This window comes from Eucalyptus grandis, chromosome 10 (assembly GCF_016545825.1).
Source record: "Eucalyptus grandis isolate ANBG69807.140 chromosome 10, ASM1654582v1, whole genome shotgun sequence".
Lineage (NCBI taxonomy): Eukaryota > Viridiplantae > Streptophyta > Magnoliopsida > Myrtales > Myrtaceae > Eucalyptus > Eucalyptus grandis.
In genome coordinates, this window is record NC_052621.1 from 10489962 (window position 1) to 10506192 (window position 16231).

A 16231-nucleotide genomic window follows, 5' to 3' on the forward strand; every position below is an offset into this window, starting at 1 on the left:
ATTCATATTTATATAACCGGAAACGTACACCTTGAAGCTGTTACATCCACAGATAAGTGATCAAGAAATATAGCAAGAGGGTGAAAGAACCAGTTCTAGGCCGAGAAGGTATTATGGTGGGCCTTCGCAGCCCAGTCTGCAACCCTGTTTGCTTCTCGTCTACAGTGGTTCAATGTTAGGTTAGAAAACCTTGAAACCAAAAAGGCGGCCTCCTCTATCAGCGGCCGAAGCTCCCATGTCGTTGATCGATCGTCCCTCATAGCTTCAATGAGAATGAGACAGTCGGATTCAATCACCAGTTTGCTATCTTGAAGTTCTCAACGCAGCAGGTGGTGAAGGGTATAGGTGAGTGCTTTAAACTCTGTTTCCAAAGCCAAATGAGATCAAAATGTTGTGGAATATAGATCATTAATCCTACCTCGATTATCTCTGCATACACACGCCATCGATCCCTCTGTGCTCCCCGGTTGATATGCGCCATCTATGTTGTACTTGAGAGTTCTGGGGTCTGGAGGTTGCCATAGCCGGTCGGGATTCAACATATCCAGTCCGGATCTCGAACAAGTGGCCACAGGAACAATGAAAGCTCTAGTCTGAGCAATCGCCACTTCAACTACAAGATGTGGGTCTAGTTTTTTTATCACGGAAGACAAAGTTGTTGCGCATCCTCCAGATTTGCCAAAGAACATTGGCAATTAATTCGAATCCAGGTATGGTTTTTGGTATAGTTGCTCTCTCCGATAACCATTGATCAATCCTATGGATGGATTGAGGGGAAATGTTAATATTAAGCTCCGGATTTGTCCATACAGCTCGAGTCCACGAACAGTGAAGAAATAGATGCTCGATGGTTTCGGGAGTGTGCTGTTGACAGAGACTGCAGCAGGGATCCAAAACAATGTGTCTACGAAATAAGTTGGCTCTAGTTGCAAGTGCGTTCTAACAAACCGCCCAGGTAAACGTTCTGACTTTTGGTGCGGTCTTCATTTTCCATATTCTTCTCCATAGAGATTTGGGTGTCTGATAGGATGTGGATGCGCTGTTACTATTGGTATTGTCTGCTGAATGGAGAATATTGTAGTATCCGCTCTTAACTGTATAGCCCCCATCTTTTGTAGCTGTCCAAATCAATTGAATCAATTGATCTATAGTGACTAGAGGTCTGATTGGGATTTTAAGGGCTTGTTCTGTAACTTCTTGTCCGAATAGACCAAGGAGCAGAGCTTGGTTCCAATCCTGGTGGATCGGATCAACAAGATCCCCCACCATCAGTGGTCCCTCGATAGTCTTAGTTCCATGGAGAATTTCCATCAGTAACTAGCGATCGCCTCTTATTCTAATATTTTGACCATTACCCACAGACCAACAAAGGTGGGGGGAGATAGCATCTCTACCCGACAAAAGGCTTTTCCATCCCCAGGAGGGATGAGGTCCTGGTGTCGCCAAAAGGAGGTCTTTTGTAGGAAAATACAACCCTTTAAAAAGTTGACTCCATAGAGCCTGGGGCTGTTGCAATAGGCGCCAAGCCTACTTCCCAAGCATAGCTTTGTTAAAAGCTATTAGGTCATGGAAACCCAACCCGCCATTATCTTTGCCTTCTCTCAAAACTTCCCAACTTCGCCAATGAATACCCGCCTTGTTCTGCTCATTTCTCCACCAGAATCTTGCAATACTTTTCTCTATTGATTTACAAAGTGACAGAGGAATCTTAAAGATAGACATAGCGTAATGTGGCAAAGCTTGTACAACAGATTAAATAAGTACTTCCTTACCACCCTTGGATATCAACTTCCCTTTCCATCCTTCCATCTTAGTATTGACTCTTGCTAGTAGCTAAGAGAACATCTCTCTCTTTGAACGGCCCTAGTCAGATGGTATTCCCATATACTGACCATATCTTTGCAACACAGGCATTCGAAGCTCCCCTGACATGTTATCTTGCAAGCGAGAAGGGCAGTCTTTGCTGAAAATAATACCAGATTTGTTGCGATTCACTACCTAACCAGTTGCCATACAATATTGATGTAGAATAGTTGCAAGATTCTGACATTCTTTAATAGTCCTGTCTAGGAAGAAAATTGCATCATCAGCGAAAAATAGATGGGAAAGGTTTGGACACCACCTATAAACTCGATGCCTTTAATATGTCCCACACAGACAGCTTGATTAATTAAGGTTGATAAGACATTTGCCATCAAAATGAATAGATATGGAGATAAAGGATCACCCTGTCGGAGGCCTCGAGAAGGAGTAAAGAACGGAAGGGAGGCGCCATTAAATTTAACATTGAATGTTGTTGTCGACACACATTGCATAGTCCATTGAACCCAGATAGGATGGAATCCAAATTTGAGAAGATAATCACGAAGAAAATCCCACTCAACTCTGTCATATGCCTTTTGCATGTCTATCTTTAGGATAGCATTGAATTTCCTAGTTCTCTTCCTAGTCTTGAATTGGTGAAGAACCTCTTGAACGATTAAAATATTATCTTGAATCTGTCTTCCACTCACAAAAGCTCGTTCCTTAGATATTAAAGAATTCAAGCAAAGTTTAAGACGGTTGGCTAGTACCTTAGAGATAATTTTGTAGGCAAAATTAGTATAAAAAAAAAAAATGTTGACTTTGCCACTAAATTGGTTTGAAATGTTGACTTTGCGCATCAAATTAAATTTGGTACGTGTGATGCTTTTGACATTAAATGTTTAGAAATTTTCAAATGCTTGATGTGACATTGTAAAAGTCAAGGTTTGGACTGTATTTAAAATGCTTGTAATGTTTGTGAATGCATGATATGTAAGCCCTAGACTAGCCTTAACAATTAAATACATTCCATAACCAATATATTCTTTTGTTTAAATGTTTTAGAATTTTTTGAACTTTTGATTTGATATTGTGATTCTCATGATTTGGACTGCATTTAAAATATTTGCGATGCCTGTGAGTATATGATATGTGAGCCTCAGACTAGCCTTAATAATTAAATGTGTTCTATAGCCGAGACATCTCTTTATCTCAAAGACCTCATTTTCTGTTATTGGCATTTCAAACTCATTTTTGAAGCATCACATAAACCACATGCATGCATTTGTTAGAATGCTTGTGATTGTAATTGACGTATGCCTATTGAATAAGTGACTCGCTGATGGTTCACTCAAATTGATTAATCATTTGGGAAATAAGGCCTAAGGGCCTGCCTATACGTTTAATTTGTGTTGATGCCTGTAGATGTTAAATATATGTTAAATGCGATGCCCGATCCAGTAGGTAGATCTTGGGTCTCACTTAGAACATGATTTAGGGATTTACGAGCGTTAGCGGCCATGTGAGAACACAAGTGGTCACTAATGGCTGTGGGTCATAAAAAATAAATTGGGGTAGGCATCTAAAGGGACCAATGCATGAATTGCAAAAGCCGATCCCGAGGCCCTAATTGTTCACTTGTGTGTCTAATTTTATTTGATTGGTCATTCTTGATTGTTCGTTGTGCTTTTGACCATTTTGTTGTGAATAATTGTTTCTTTCCTCTATATGTACTTAGTTCTAGTTCTTTGATTAGAATTAGATTAGAGGTGGATAATCATCAAGACATGAAGACAATAGAAGGTCGATGTCCATTTTGACCATATTATTGTACCCATTTTCCCGATATATGTTTTGGGCTCTTTATTTATATAAACACCAGACGAGTTGCGGTTCTTTTATTTCCTTTTATTTCCTTTGAGCTTTAGGGTTGCATTTTAGAATTACTGCTTTCCTTATTACTTACTTGATTGTTTACTTCTTGTCTCACATTTAAATTTCAATTTTTTGTCTTCTTTTCTCTTTCCTAGAAATATAATTGCATGAAACCGACCATTCACACATGACCACTTAGTTTAGGTTCAATGATCTAAAAAAAGTAAAAAGAAATATGTGGGCACTTTAGATAATACAACATACCGTTAGGTACCGAAATTGTACTAATAAAAATATTAACGTAACCCAAATTCCCAAACTTAGATATAGTTGCGTAGAAATCAAGAGACAACTCTCAACCTTCGATTGGATTTTTTAGCCGACCCTCAAAAACAAAACTAGTGATGACTCCTGTCTTTATTAGGTTGTCTTAAACAACATAACAAGTTAATAAATAAACCCGTCGTAAGAGGTATGAGACTTAATGAAACTTATCATGATTTAACATACTTGATGTGGTAGTAACTCAATGGATAAAGTGATGCCATCCTTATAGATGAAGGGTACTATCAAGATGACTATCATGGTAAAAATATCTCAAAATTCGATATCTATACCTGACCTCTTCTTCTAAGGTGTGTCGATCGTGTGGGTACGAATCACAACACCTGTCGTTGTCATGTGGGGTACGAGCTTGGAAGAGCTTGTGACCATGGATGACGAAACTTACAAGGGTTCGTTTTGAAAGGCGCGGTGATGACGTCTTTTGAAACGCAAACCGTGAGGGAACTCTCGTGGTCAAGTATCCCTAAACCCAACTTTAAACCATTTCACTTTGGGTCCTAAGGTCAGGTTGTGATAGGTCTCATTGCAAACTATTGGAAAAATTACTTAAAAAGTTCTAAACCTATTACATTTGTACCAATTTAGTCATAAACATTTCAATTATACCATAAATTTTAAATCTTTTGACAATGACTAATATAGTCCATTTGGCCAATTTTGGTTTGAATTGCTAATATGAACGCCGGATATTTTACATGGTACAATTGGTGTTGATGCGGACACAATTTAATAATTTTCTAAATTTTTAATTCTTTTCTTTTCTTTTCTTTTTTACAACTTTGGGTTGGCTCCATTGACCATGGCTGGCATTGTAGCCCTCCCTGGCCAACAAGTGAAGGTTGCGACTGTCTCTTGGATCTAGGCAAAGGCTCGACACCCTCGCTTGTGACTAGTGAGGGGCAAAGTCCCTTGCTTGTGGCTAGCAACATTACTAACATATAGTTAGGAAAAAGGAGTAAGGAAAGAGAAGAAAAAATTAAAAATAAATTAAAAAATAAATTTGACATATGTATAGTAGTTTCACAAAACCCTTGCTTGTGGCAAGCTATGCCTTGCAGCATGCTGGCATCCACGTCAATTATTTCTAGCCAAAGCTTATCGGATATATTACATTAGCAAATTATCAAAAGATTAAGGACTTAATGACACAAATAAAAGATTTATGATTGAATTGACACAAATGTAATAGGTTTAATCCTCACTTGTAATTCTTGATTATATTTTCAAAATGGAGAATAAACTTAAAAGATTTGAATATAGTCATTTTTGACCATCGTAGTAGAGGTAATTATGGGGATGATTTCAAAGCCTGCCTAGACCTGACCAATTGATTGGGCAAAATAGGCGAGCTAGATCGACGACGATATGCTCCCTATTTATGTTGAACTCCCTTAGATAGGCTCACTCATGCCCAATCGATTTCCTATTATACCAACTTTTCAAATCATGAGCCGGTCAACCAAAGACTCCTAAGCCCGGCATGGCCGGGCTACATCATATCCATGAATTAAAAATTGATTGCATCCAATCCATAATCATTCCATTCTTAATTGGGAAAAGTACAAAAAAGAAATCATAAATCCATACTTTTTTTTATATTAGTACTAATTTAGTTCACCAAGCCAATTTAAGTTGGAAGTCGCTGACGTGGACATTAACCATATTACGTGACATGACCAATGCTAATGTGGATAAATTTTAATATTTTATTTATTTATTTACACTTTGGGCTGGGGCCCCTGCCGACCGCCTAGTCTAGGCAAGGGCCCCCATGCCCTCACTTGGTCTAGGTGAGGATGTCATGGCCCTCACCCTCCATGTCCTCGCTTGAATTTGGGTAAGGGCCCAACACCTTCACCTATAGCCAATGAGGGGCAAAGGTCCTCACAGACTTTGCTTGTGGATGGTTGGGGAAAAAATGAAAGGAAAGGAAAGGAAAAAGAAAAGAAGAAAAAAAAAGAAAAAAAAAAAGAAATAAAATTTGGAAATTAAAAATTGATAAATGATGTCACTATTGGTCATCGTAAATGCCTGTTTGTGCCACATAGGATGGTTGAATTCCACGTTAGCAATTTCTTGCCTAAATTGGTTTAATGAACTAAATTGATACCAATGCAAAACGGTTTAAAACTAAATTGGTCAAATTAAAAGGTTTAAGATTGAATTGATATTAATGTAATAGACGTAAGACTTTTTTCTTTTTTATACTTTCCTCAATTTTAAACAATTTAGCTATTATTATTAGCAAGAGGAAATGTTTGGAAGGGAAAAAACAACGCTTGAAGCTATCGAATAGTATCATTCTGTTATTTTTATAATAGACAACATGCATTTAAAACTGTATCGAAGATTGAATCGAATTGTAGTGACACATGATCAAATTGGGTTAAACATGTCAAAATTGGAAAAGTACGGCTAAAAAACTGATTTGATCTTGCGAGACCGGATCACAACAAATTCCACATGATATGGATGATTGATTTTAGGGTGGATAGGTTCTAGAACCTACTTTGTTAGTATTGGTTCCCAATTTCTAGCACCTAAAACCTCCCCATTCTTTCGGTTCAGTTTTAGGATCTACTTGAGAATCCGTCTTTCTCTTGTTCCTTTTTTTTTTGGGCAAAATAATATGGGCAACAAAACAATTCAAAGTAAAAGATGAATGAAAGTGAGCAACCAAGAGTGAGTCAGGAGCATGCAAAGGTTACAAGGTTCAAACGAGTCGATAAAAGAGTGAGGGTTGCGAGGCTTGAATTAGTGACGGTGAGTCGTGAGCGAGCAAGGAAGATAGTGAGTTGCGAGTGAGAGAGAGAGAGAGAGAGAGGTGTGAAACGTCTTAGTGAGGTTGGAAAGAATAAAGTAAAAGAGAAAAATATGGCGAGAGAAAAATTAGGGTTTCCAGCCTTTATGAAACTGTTTCCAAATTCGGTCCAATCTTGGGGTGGCTCTTCACTCACAATCGGGAACTATATTGGTTTCCACCTGTTCAAAAAGATTTGGAATCGGAAATTGAATTGATTTTCAGGGTGATCCGATTCTCTTCCCAAATAGAATTGGTCTGATAGCACATGTAAGGGTGTGAAATGCGTTTGATTCCATCTACAACAAAGGAGTTCGGAGAGAGATTTCCAAACGCGTTCTAACTTTTCCGATGATTCAGGGACAACCATCAAGAACCATCCATTCCAGAAGAGTGATTTGCAAGTGGGCCTTTGAATCGGGTGGATGGAATGGAAGGAGACGGAAAAAACTCTCTACGTCGAGGCATGTTCTGCCTGCACACATCCTTGTCAAGTGACTTAGGCGACAGAACACCGAATTAAACGAGATTTTGCACAGCTAGGTGATTGGAGAGAGACCGAAATTCGTGACTTGTGCGCACCTTCTTACCAAAACAACAAAACATACACTCACCCACAATCTTCAAAAACACATGACTACGACATCCCTTTTGCGTCGCTGGCATGCTCCTATCATCCTCCTTTTTCCTTGCATTCACGTTAAACTCACTCTCTCTCTCGAAATTCCAGTTTGAGGGAAAAAGAGGAAGAGAGAAAAACGCGTCTCTTTCGACCTTGTCGACAGAAGGGCAAAGCCCCACCCATCAAGGTTTGAGGGACAAAATGAGTGGGCCTTAGTTCCGCAACCATCGCCTTGGTGCGCCTAATCGGATCGATTATATATACCAATCTCGACCGCTTAGTTCGGGAATCTCGTCCTATATTTCACGTTTCATTTCAAAGTCCTTACTCCCTTGGTTTCTCCCACAACATGCCAATTTCAACACACGCATGAGTCGCAACAAATTTTACGATCTAAATTTTGAAGAATTTCGGTCAGCAATCAACATTTTTCCATAGTCAAATGGAACAAATTATGGCTTTAATAATCTCTCTCCCCGAGAGCTCCTCTCTCCCATTAGGGCAGAGTTTCCCCTTTTTCTTCAATGGCGTTTAGCGCAAATTGCTCCCTACAACCACCATGATGCTGGAGTTGCCACTCACCCAAGATGGCCTTGAGAGCACTTTAGATCTGGTAAGCCGATTTCAGAACCCTAACCTCCTCCTTTCCCAGATTCCCGTTTAGAAAAACCAAAAACCCATATACGAACCACAACCCTTTCCTCTCTACACCACTAGGTTCTTCACGGTTTCTTCCTTATAGTTACTAGAATCACCATACTCAGTCATATTCCACTCCAGTTCCACAGGGTCCCCTTCCATTGATTCAATCCTGCAAAACCAGTTTCAATAGAGCCCCCTTCAATCTAATTCCAAACCGATATTTTGCATTACAATACCCATAAGAAGATCTAGCATTTTCGATTGACCCAACCTCTGCCTCTATCGAGAAACCCAGTTTGTTGTTCTGAAGAATTTAAGACAAGTGGCCCCCGCTCTCTGTCAAAGATAGGCAAAGAAGAGTGACCCAGACTCAGACTGGTGTAGACCAAGGGCAGCGAGACAATCTGAAAATTGGTGAAATGGAAGGTGAGTATGATAACGAATTACGATTAGCTGCTCTATGTAAAAGCTTAGGAGATCTTTGGTCAGCTAGTGATGTTGTTGAGGTCTCGACAGAAATCCCGCTTACCAAAAGGCAGGAATGTAATCTTACTATGTTTGGCAAGCTATTCTCCAGACCTAATGTTAACTTTTCAGTCTTCACCAATACGATGAAGAAGGCATGGAAAACAGAATTAGTTGCTTGTCTACAAAAAGAGCCAGTTTATTCTCTTTTGTTTTTCAATCCGAGGAAGAGAAAGATAGAATTCTAAAAACAGGTCTATGGTCTTTTGCAAGTAACCTTCTAGTTCTGAAACAATGCAAACTAGAGATCTTAGAGCATTGTTATGATTTTTCTTGTTGTGCTTTCTAGATTCAAATGGGAGGTGTCGCGACCTCCCCGAAGTGGGTTGTATAACTTAAGGATTCGGCTAATGGATTGTTAAGCCTAGACTTAACTCGGGCTTTCCCAAGCCCATACCAATTCGCGATTTAAATTCAAATTTCTTAGTATGCAAATGATTTTTATCATGGAGTCGCCACTAATCTATTTTTGATGGGTCGATTAGAAACCCAAGTAAAGTAATGAGATGATTACTTCACTCCTACGAACCAGAGATTAAATGAGTTCGGGGGACTTGATTACGCTAAATTTCTCTAACGTCCTTTCGGTACCTTTTATTTTTATTTCAAAAAATATTTTGCGGGCGAACTTGATTGATTTTAATTTATCTTCCTAACTTTTGTGAGGTGATTATATGGGTGCGCAAACCACCAATTTAACACCCAAGAAAGCGATGAATAAATTGCAAAACTTACCTCAAAGCAACGAAAGCATCTGCAATGTTAAATTAAAATCCACATCAACAACCCTAGATATGGTTTCTAATTAACACGCAATTTCTTTTTTTTGTTTGTTTATTTTCACTTAATTAATGAAAATCATGCAATATGCAATTCAATATTAACTAAATGACCTAATTCCAATGACATGTAATTTCTAATTAAATGGGCCTAGCAAAAATACTAAATGACATGCATCTCAATGAATCTAACCCTAATGATGTGCATATGACATTTTTTCTTTTTCCTAAAAGAATGCATTTTATCATAAATAATAAAACTAATTTAACCTATGACATTTTTTTGTGAATTTTTCATGAAATTCGAAATTTGGTGAAATGTGAAAATTACCTAATTAGATTAAGATCCTATTTAATTTATATTAGGAATTAGGTTGAGCCAAATCCTTATTTAAACTAAAACATTATCTTAACCTAAATAATCCTAAAATGCAATATATCTATAAAAAAAACTAAACTTATAATGAATTAAGAAAAGGTATTATCTAAAATTAAACTAAGTGCAATTTAACCCTAATATGCAATAACGTACAAAATATGCCCTAATTCTACATGACATATGCATGATGATTTTTGTTCTTTTTCTTTATAAAAATTCGTAATTAAAATTGCTAAAATATAAAAATTTAACTAAAGTGAGCTATTATCTATTTTAAGTTAGGATTATACTAATCTAAGTCCTATCTTAACTTAGAAAATTATCTCATCATGCAATTTATTTCAAAAGATATTATCTAACCTAGATACTATATAAACATGCATTCTTAAAAAAACTAACTATTTTATCATGCAATTTTCTCTAGAAAAATCAATTCTAATCTACATGATATGCAAATGCAATTTTTTTTGTATTTTTTTTAAATAAATAAAGCAATTAAAAAAACAAAATCATCCATGGTCATCAAAGATATTGTCCACCATTTGAATTCGGAAATGATATCTAATCAAACTTGATTATTTCGCTAATAAAATCGATAAATTATCTTAAGCCTTAAAGATCAAGATATTTATTTTATTCCCGTGATTAATTATTTCCATCTAAAGCCTTTATAGATGGAATAAAAAATTCGTGTGCGGTTGCGAATTTGGTGGTACGTCGGAGATTTTCAAACATGCATTAAGAAATATTTCAAATGAAGAGACAAAACAAAATAAAATAAATCTATCTAATTTGGTTCAAGGAAACTACCTAATTTAGATAATTCGTTTCCAAAACGAGACCGGCGGCAAAGGTTCACGAACACGATTTGCGTTGGGGTCAGCTTAGTGGCAGCGGGCTCGCGACCAAAGATCCTGCAATAAAGCTTGTGGAGCCGACTTGGTTCGGACACGAGTGAGAATAGCGGGCGGTAGGAATGCAACAGCAGCTCTTGGTCAATCTGTTGTGGGCTTTGTGGAGGCAGCTCAGGCTCAGCAACTCAGAAGGGAGAGCTGGTGGACTCGGCGGGGCAGCGAGCAAGCCGGTGTTGAGTCAGCGAGCTCAGGACAGCGGGGGCGTCGTGGCTGGTGGTGCTTGGCGGACTGAGAGGCAGCGGCGCGGGCAGCAGCAGCGACGGCGTTCAGGCGGGCTGCTGCAACGGTTGCTGCGGTGGTGGCGACGAGCAGAGGCGCGGCTGCGGGTGCAGGCGTCGGGCGGAGATGCGCTGCGACCGGCGTGAAGGTGGTGCGGGTTGCTGGCGTCGGGCGCGGGTTGCTGCAGGAGACGGATGAAGGTGCTGCGGTGGTGCGGCGACGAGCAGGCTGAGGGCTGCAACAGCGACGGTGTTCGGAGCTCCGGCGACCGCGAGACAGCAGCGGCGGTGGGGGAGTTGCAGGCGTCGCTCGAAGCTTCGATCTGCAGGATGCGAGAGCGGAGGCACGGGACTACAGCGGCAGCAGCATTCGGAACTCGCCGGGAGCAGGAAGGCAGCAGAGGGTTGCTACAACGTCTACGTCCTCTGATCGTCGGAAGGATGGAGTCGGCGGTGTCTGGCGGGCAGAGGGCGAGATGCAGGTGGACGGCAGCAAGCAGTGGCGGAGGAGCAGCGTCGGGTCGTCGTGGTTGGGTGCGCACAACAGGCGAGGCGGCGCGCGGCGGCGCGGGCGCGGCGGTGCGGGCAGCAGAAACCGAAAGAAAGTCCAGCGAAGAAGAAGAACAGTGGGCGCTTCTCCTTTTCTCTCTGCAGCCGCCCGTCCCTTCTCCGAAACTCCCTGCGCTAGCTACGCGTCGAGATCTCATTGAGCGCCGTCCCCTCCGTAGACCCCACACTCACTCTCTCCTCTCTAATCTCGTCCCCGGAGGAGGACCTCTCCCCGCTCTTTCAACAAAAGAAAAAAAAAAAAAAAAAAGAACACTCTTTCTCTCTGCTTCGCTTCCTTACTTCCTCAGATCTGCATCCTCTGTTCCTCGTTATCTTCGAAATCCTCCCCATATCTCTCTCTCTCTCTCTCAACCACATTCTCTCTCTACTACGAAGATCCGCCGCCACCCTCCTCGCCGAGCCCGCCGAACCCCTCCTCCGCCGCCCGCCGCTGCCCCATGGCGAAGCTCTGCCTCCACGCCCTCCTCGCCCTCCTCCTCCTCCGCCTCGCCCTCTCCGCAGATCCGCCCCAGATCCCGCCGTCCCCTTCACCCGAGCTCGCCGACGGCGCCCCCCCGCCGGCCTCCGGAGCTCCCCTGAGCTCCCCCCCGTCCGTCGGCTCCCCCGCCGCCTCCGACACCTCGTCCCCGCCGTCGCCTCCCCGTCGGGCTCGCCCCCCGCCCCACTCCTGCCCCCACCGCCGTACCGCCGACGACGCCGGTCCCGTCCCCGGTGAAGTTCACCGGCCTTCTCCACTACGACGAGCCGGTGGTCCGCCCCGGCGAAGGTGTGAGCAGCACGAAGACGGCCGTGTTCGCGGCGGGGGCGATCGTGTTGGGGGCGGTAGTGCTGCTGGGAGCGGTGGTGTGGTGTACAAGAACAGGAAGGACAACATAAGGCGGGCGCAGTACAGCCACGCGGCCCGGAAGGAGATCCTCTAGAGAAGCCATCCATACCATACGATTCGTCGGTGCTTTAGGTATTATAACTCATTGATCGTGATTTCTGATCAGTTTAACTGGGTTTTGCCATATGATATGTTGGGATCAAGATTTGATAATGATAATGATGTTGATATTGATATTTGATAGCCTTTTGATTGGTCACTATAGCCAAGGAATATTCCTTTTTCTGTCTTTTCATCTAGCTTACTCCTTTTCTGAGCAGGGATGTGAACGTAGCAATGCATCCAAACACTTTGAGATGCTTTGCTGAAGCTTCCGTCCACTCCATGCTTCAACTATTGGTGTTTTATTTTGAACTGCTTTAGTTGGACACCTGTTTAGTAGGTATACGGCAGTATAAACTGCTTCTACCCAGAAAGTGTTGGGAAGACCTTTCTCCTTTAGCATGGACCTTGCCATCTCCATGACAATTCTATTTTTTCTTTCAGCTACTCCATTTTGTTCTGGGGCGTAGCCAACAGTTAGTTGATGATGGATTCCTTCATCTTCACAAAATTTATTAAACTCCTTTGAATTGTATTCTGTGCCTCTGTCACTTCTTAGGACTTTGATTCTTTGGCCAGTTTGATTCTCTACGTGGTTCTTGAATTTTCTAAAGATAGAGAAAACCTCAGATCTTTCACGAAGAAAATATACCCACGTCATTCTTGTGTAATCGTCAATGAATAGGATGAAATATTTATTTTGACTGGGTGTAGGTGTCCTCATCGGACCACACACGTCAGTGTGGACAAGTTCTAATGGCTTCTTAGCTTTCCATGCAACTCTAGATGGGAAGGATTGTCTCTGTTGTTTTCCAAGCAAACAGCCTTCACAAACATCTGAAATTTCTGTGATGGCTGGAAAATCTCTTATCATATTTTCTGATGGAGAATTTTTAGCCCAGCAAAATTGAAGTGGCCAAATCTTCGATGCCATAGGCATGAATCATCAAGTTGAGCTTTCATGGCTATATCTTTGACCAATTTCCATTGAATAGGAAAATTGTTATTTTTCATCTTAACAGATGCAATGATATTTTTATATTTATCATAGATAATGCAGGCATCTCTATTAAAATATAGAGAATACCCACTTTGTATCATTTGGCCCACACTTAAGAGATTTTGTGCAAGACGAGGGACTAGATATATATTACGTATATATTTTGGGCCTTTATTCATTTCCACGGTGATGGTACCTTTTCCTTTGACATCTACTAAAGCACCATTGCCCAATTTTACTTGGGATTTCAGTGACTTATCAATATCAGTGAATATAGTTTCGTCCCCTGTCATGTGATTGCTACACCCATTATCGATGTACCGTGTTTCGCTTTTATTGTCATTTGCCGCTTGGCCTGCGTAGAATGTATTCTCTTCACTTTCTTTTTTTTTCTACATAGTTTGCTCGATTATTTGTTTTCGAGCGACAATCTTTTTCTACGTGGCCATATCTTTTACAAAAGCGGCATTGTTTTTTATTTTTAAACCAACAATCCTTCTCCAAATGATTTGTTTTCTTGCAAATACCACAAGGTGGATAATTTTCTTTTTTATAATTTCTCCTCCTCTTTTTGTTTTTCCATGAGCTCCTTCCACCATTTTTAGTTTGATGAGACCGTATATTTACTTTAGACTGAAAGGCAATTTCAACTGAATCTTCATCTTGTGCCATTAGTCTTTTCTCATATGCTTCTAGAGAGCCAATTAATTCACTTATTGATAGGGTCGTCAAGTTTTTAGTTCCTTCTATAGTTGTAACTATGGAGTTGTATTTTTTGGTAAATGACACCAATATTTTCCCAACAACCCTTTGATCAGTTATCCCATCTCCATAGGCTCTCATTTGATTAACGAGTTCATTTAATTTTCCACAATATTCTTGTACGGTCTCATAATTTTTCATTTTAGAATTCTCAAAATCTCTTCTTAGAGTTTGAAGGCGAATAGTGCGTACCTTTTCCGATCCTTGAAATTCTTCTCGTAGTATATCCCAAGCCTCTTTTGCAATCCTTGCTCCAATAATTCTTGGAAATACGATTTCCGAGAGTGCTTGTTGGATAAAATATAGCGCCCTTGCATCCTTTTGTAGTTGATCCTTCGAAACACTTGCACCTTCTAGCGGAGCCTCGCAACTTTTTTTCACGATGTCCCATAAATCTTGGGCCATCAAGAATGTAGTCATTTTTATGCTCCAAAAGTCATAGTTGTTCCTATAAAAAATGGGAATGGGAAATGAGGATGAGGTTGGGTTGGCCATGGTTTAGTTAGTGGGTATTTGGAAAGGGTAGTTTTAGGAATGGGTAGGTAGGACAAACGCCCAATACCAACCAAAGACGTGGCTCTGATACCACTGTTGGTGTTTTTGCGGAAGCGTGTGTGTTTGTGCAAGTGTGTATGTGAATAAAAATGGACTACAATGGCAAGGGAGAATGGATAAAAAAAAAAAAAAAAAGAGCTTTTATTATGAAAGTTTTTATTAAAAAGGAAGGATTTTGGAAGGAGTGTGTGTAATTTTTTCTACACAACTTAAAACACACACCCAGCCCCTATTTATAGGCGTGTCACCGCCATTCTCCACCGACATTAGTACAAGAAATAATATAAAATTGCAGCTTGGTTCTTTGTCTATGCTTGTTGCGGCTTCTCCCGAAAAATCTGGTCTCTTCTCAATTTTTCTGCATTTTTCTGCATTTTTCTTTCTTCAGCAGCTTTTGTTGACTTTTCTTTGGCCTTTTTGCTGTCCACGTGTTCTGCTGCCCACGTACCAGAAAATTCTTCAGCATTTGAGAGTCTTCTAGGCTTGTACAAATTGTTGCTGCCGACTTTGCTCCTTCTCCATTAAGCATGAGTAGTCTAGTGAGTTCTAGAATTTTCACAAAATGGATCATATTTTAACAGTTACGAATATAAAAATAAAGATTATTCCGAAAAAGGGAGGAAACAAAGAGAAGGGGAGGGGGACGCCAGGCGACGGGAGCCATGGGGGTGGCGGCGGAATTGACTGGCTGCGGCGGCGGCGAGAATGATGAGGGTCTAACGACCCTCAGTGGCGGCAGTGACATCGCCTCTGCCGTCTCTAGTTATTGATAGGCGTCCACGCACGGATCGGGAGAGGTTTTGATAGAGATAGTCGGGCAAGCTTGGTTTTGACTTGGCCATTGGGTTCATGTTCCGCCTCCGTGCTTGTCCTAGCAGGTGGCCGGAGGGCGGTTGACCTGCGCCCGCAACTGAATGAGGATTACCTGGATCTACGCAAGGCAGTTTGCATTGATTCTGTGATGCATCGAGCGCGTGTGAGAGAGAAAGGAGGGTTGGCCTTGCTAGTCATTAGCGGGGGGGCCAACCCTCGCCATAGGTCCGGCAAGGGGTCGCGGCCCTAGCTGGTCCCATTGGCAGTGTTGACACAAGCGTCTGTGGCTCCTCCAGTCCATAAGTCCCTTTTTTTTTTCAATTTTTTTCCTTTTAAAAGAGATTCAACTTCAAACGTTCTAAATTTTTAGATTTGTAAATTAACCCGTGTTGGCAAACACATGGCTGGCATGCAAGCGCTTAAGTTTCTATTATCAACTTGATCGCGTCAAAAGAACTAGGTGGAATTTTCAGAGACTCCGCTGCCATTGTCCTCTGATACAAAATACTGACGGAGTTATGCTATTTAGAAGGAAAGCAGAAAAACTCAAGTTATAATTGTCTTTGGCGTTTCTATATCTTTTGGTTAATCAGACATAACCATTTTGTTCAACAATCACCGTTTAAAAAAAAATAAAATCCGCGGCCTTGATCCAAACTCTCTCTTGGGAAAGTGCAGAAGTTTGCTGCAAGCAACCGAGA

General features: G+C 41.1%; 2 protein-coding genes across 5 annotated transcripts; one reads left to right on the forward strand and one right to left on the reverse strand.

Annotated features, from left to right (window-relative positions):
- Positions 1-7817: 7817 nt before the first annotated feature.
- LOC108955835 lies at positions 7818-11664 on the reverse strand. The gene is made up of 2 exons (XM_018864523.2): positions 10581-11664; positions 7818-8491 (listed from the first exon to the last, which is right to left on the reverse strand). The coding sequence occupies exon 1, from the start codon at positions 11607-11609 to the stop codon at positions 10872-10874; it is 738 nt and encodes a 245-aa protein (XP_018720068.2). The 5' UTR covers positions 11610-11664; the 3' UTR covers positions 7818-8491; positions 10581-10871.
- Positions 11665-11692: 28 nt separating this feature from the next.
- On the forward strand, positions 11693-15317 carry LOC104421665 (formin-like protein 20). 4 transcript variants are annotated; one of them, XM_039302839.1, is made up of 2 exons: positions 11693-12430; positions 15299-15317. In XM_039302839.1, exon 1 carries the CDS (start codon positions 11910-11912, stop codon positions 12390-12392), a length of 483 nt encoding a protein of 160 aa, XP_039158773.1. In that variant the 5' UTR covers positions 11693-11909; the 3' UTR covers positions 12393-12430; positions 15299-15317. The 4 variants fall into 4 exon arrangements, with proteins under 4 accessions (XP_039158773.1, XP_039158772.1, XP_039158770.1 ...); XM_039302838.1 differs by lacking the exon at positions 15299-15317 and adding an exon at positions 13115-13271; XM_039302836.1 differs by lacking the exon at positions 15299-15317 and adding an exon at positions 12619-12718.
- Positions 15318-16231: the final 914 nt, after the last annotated feature.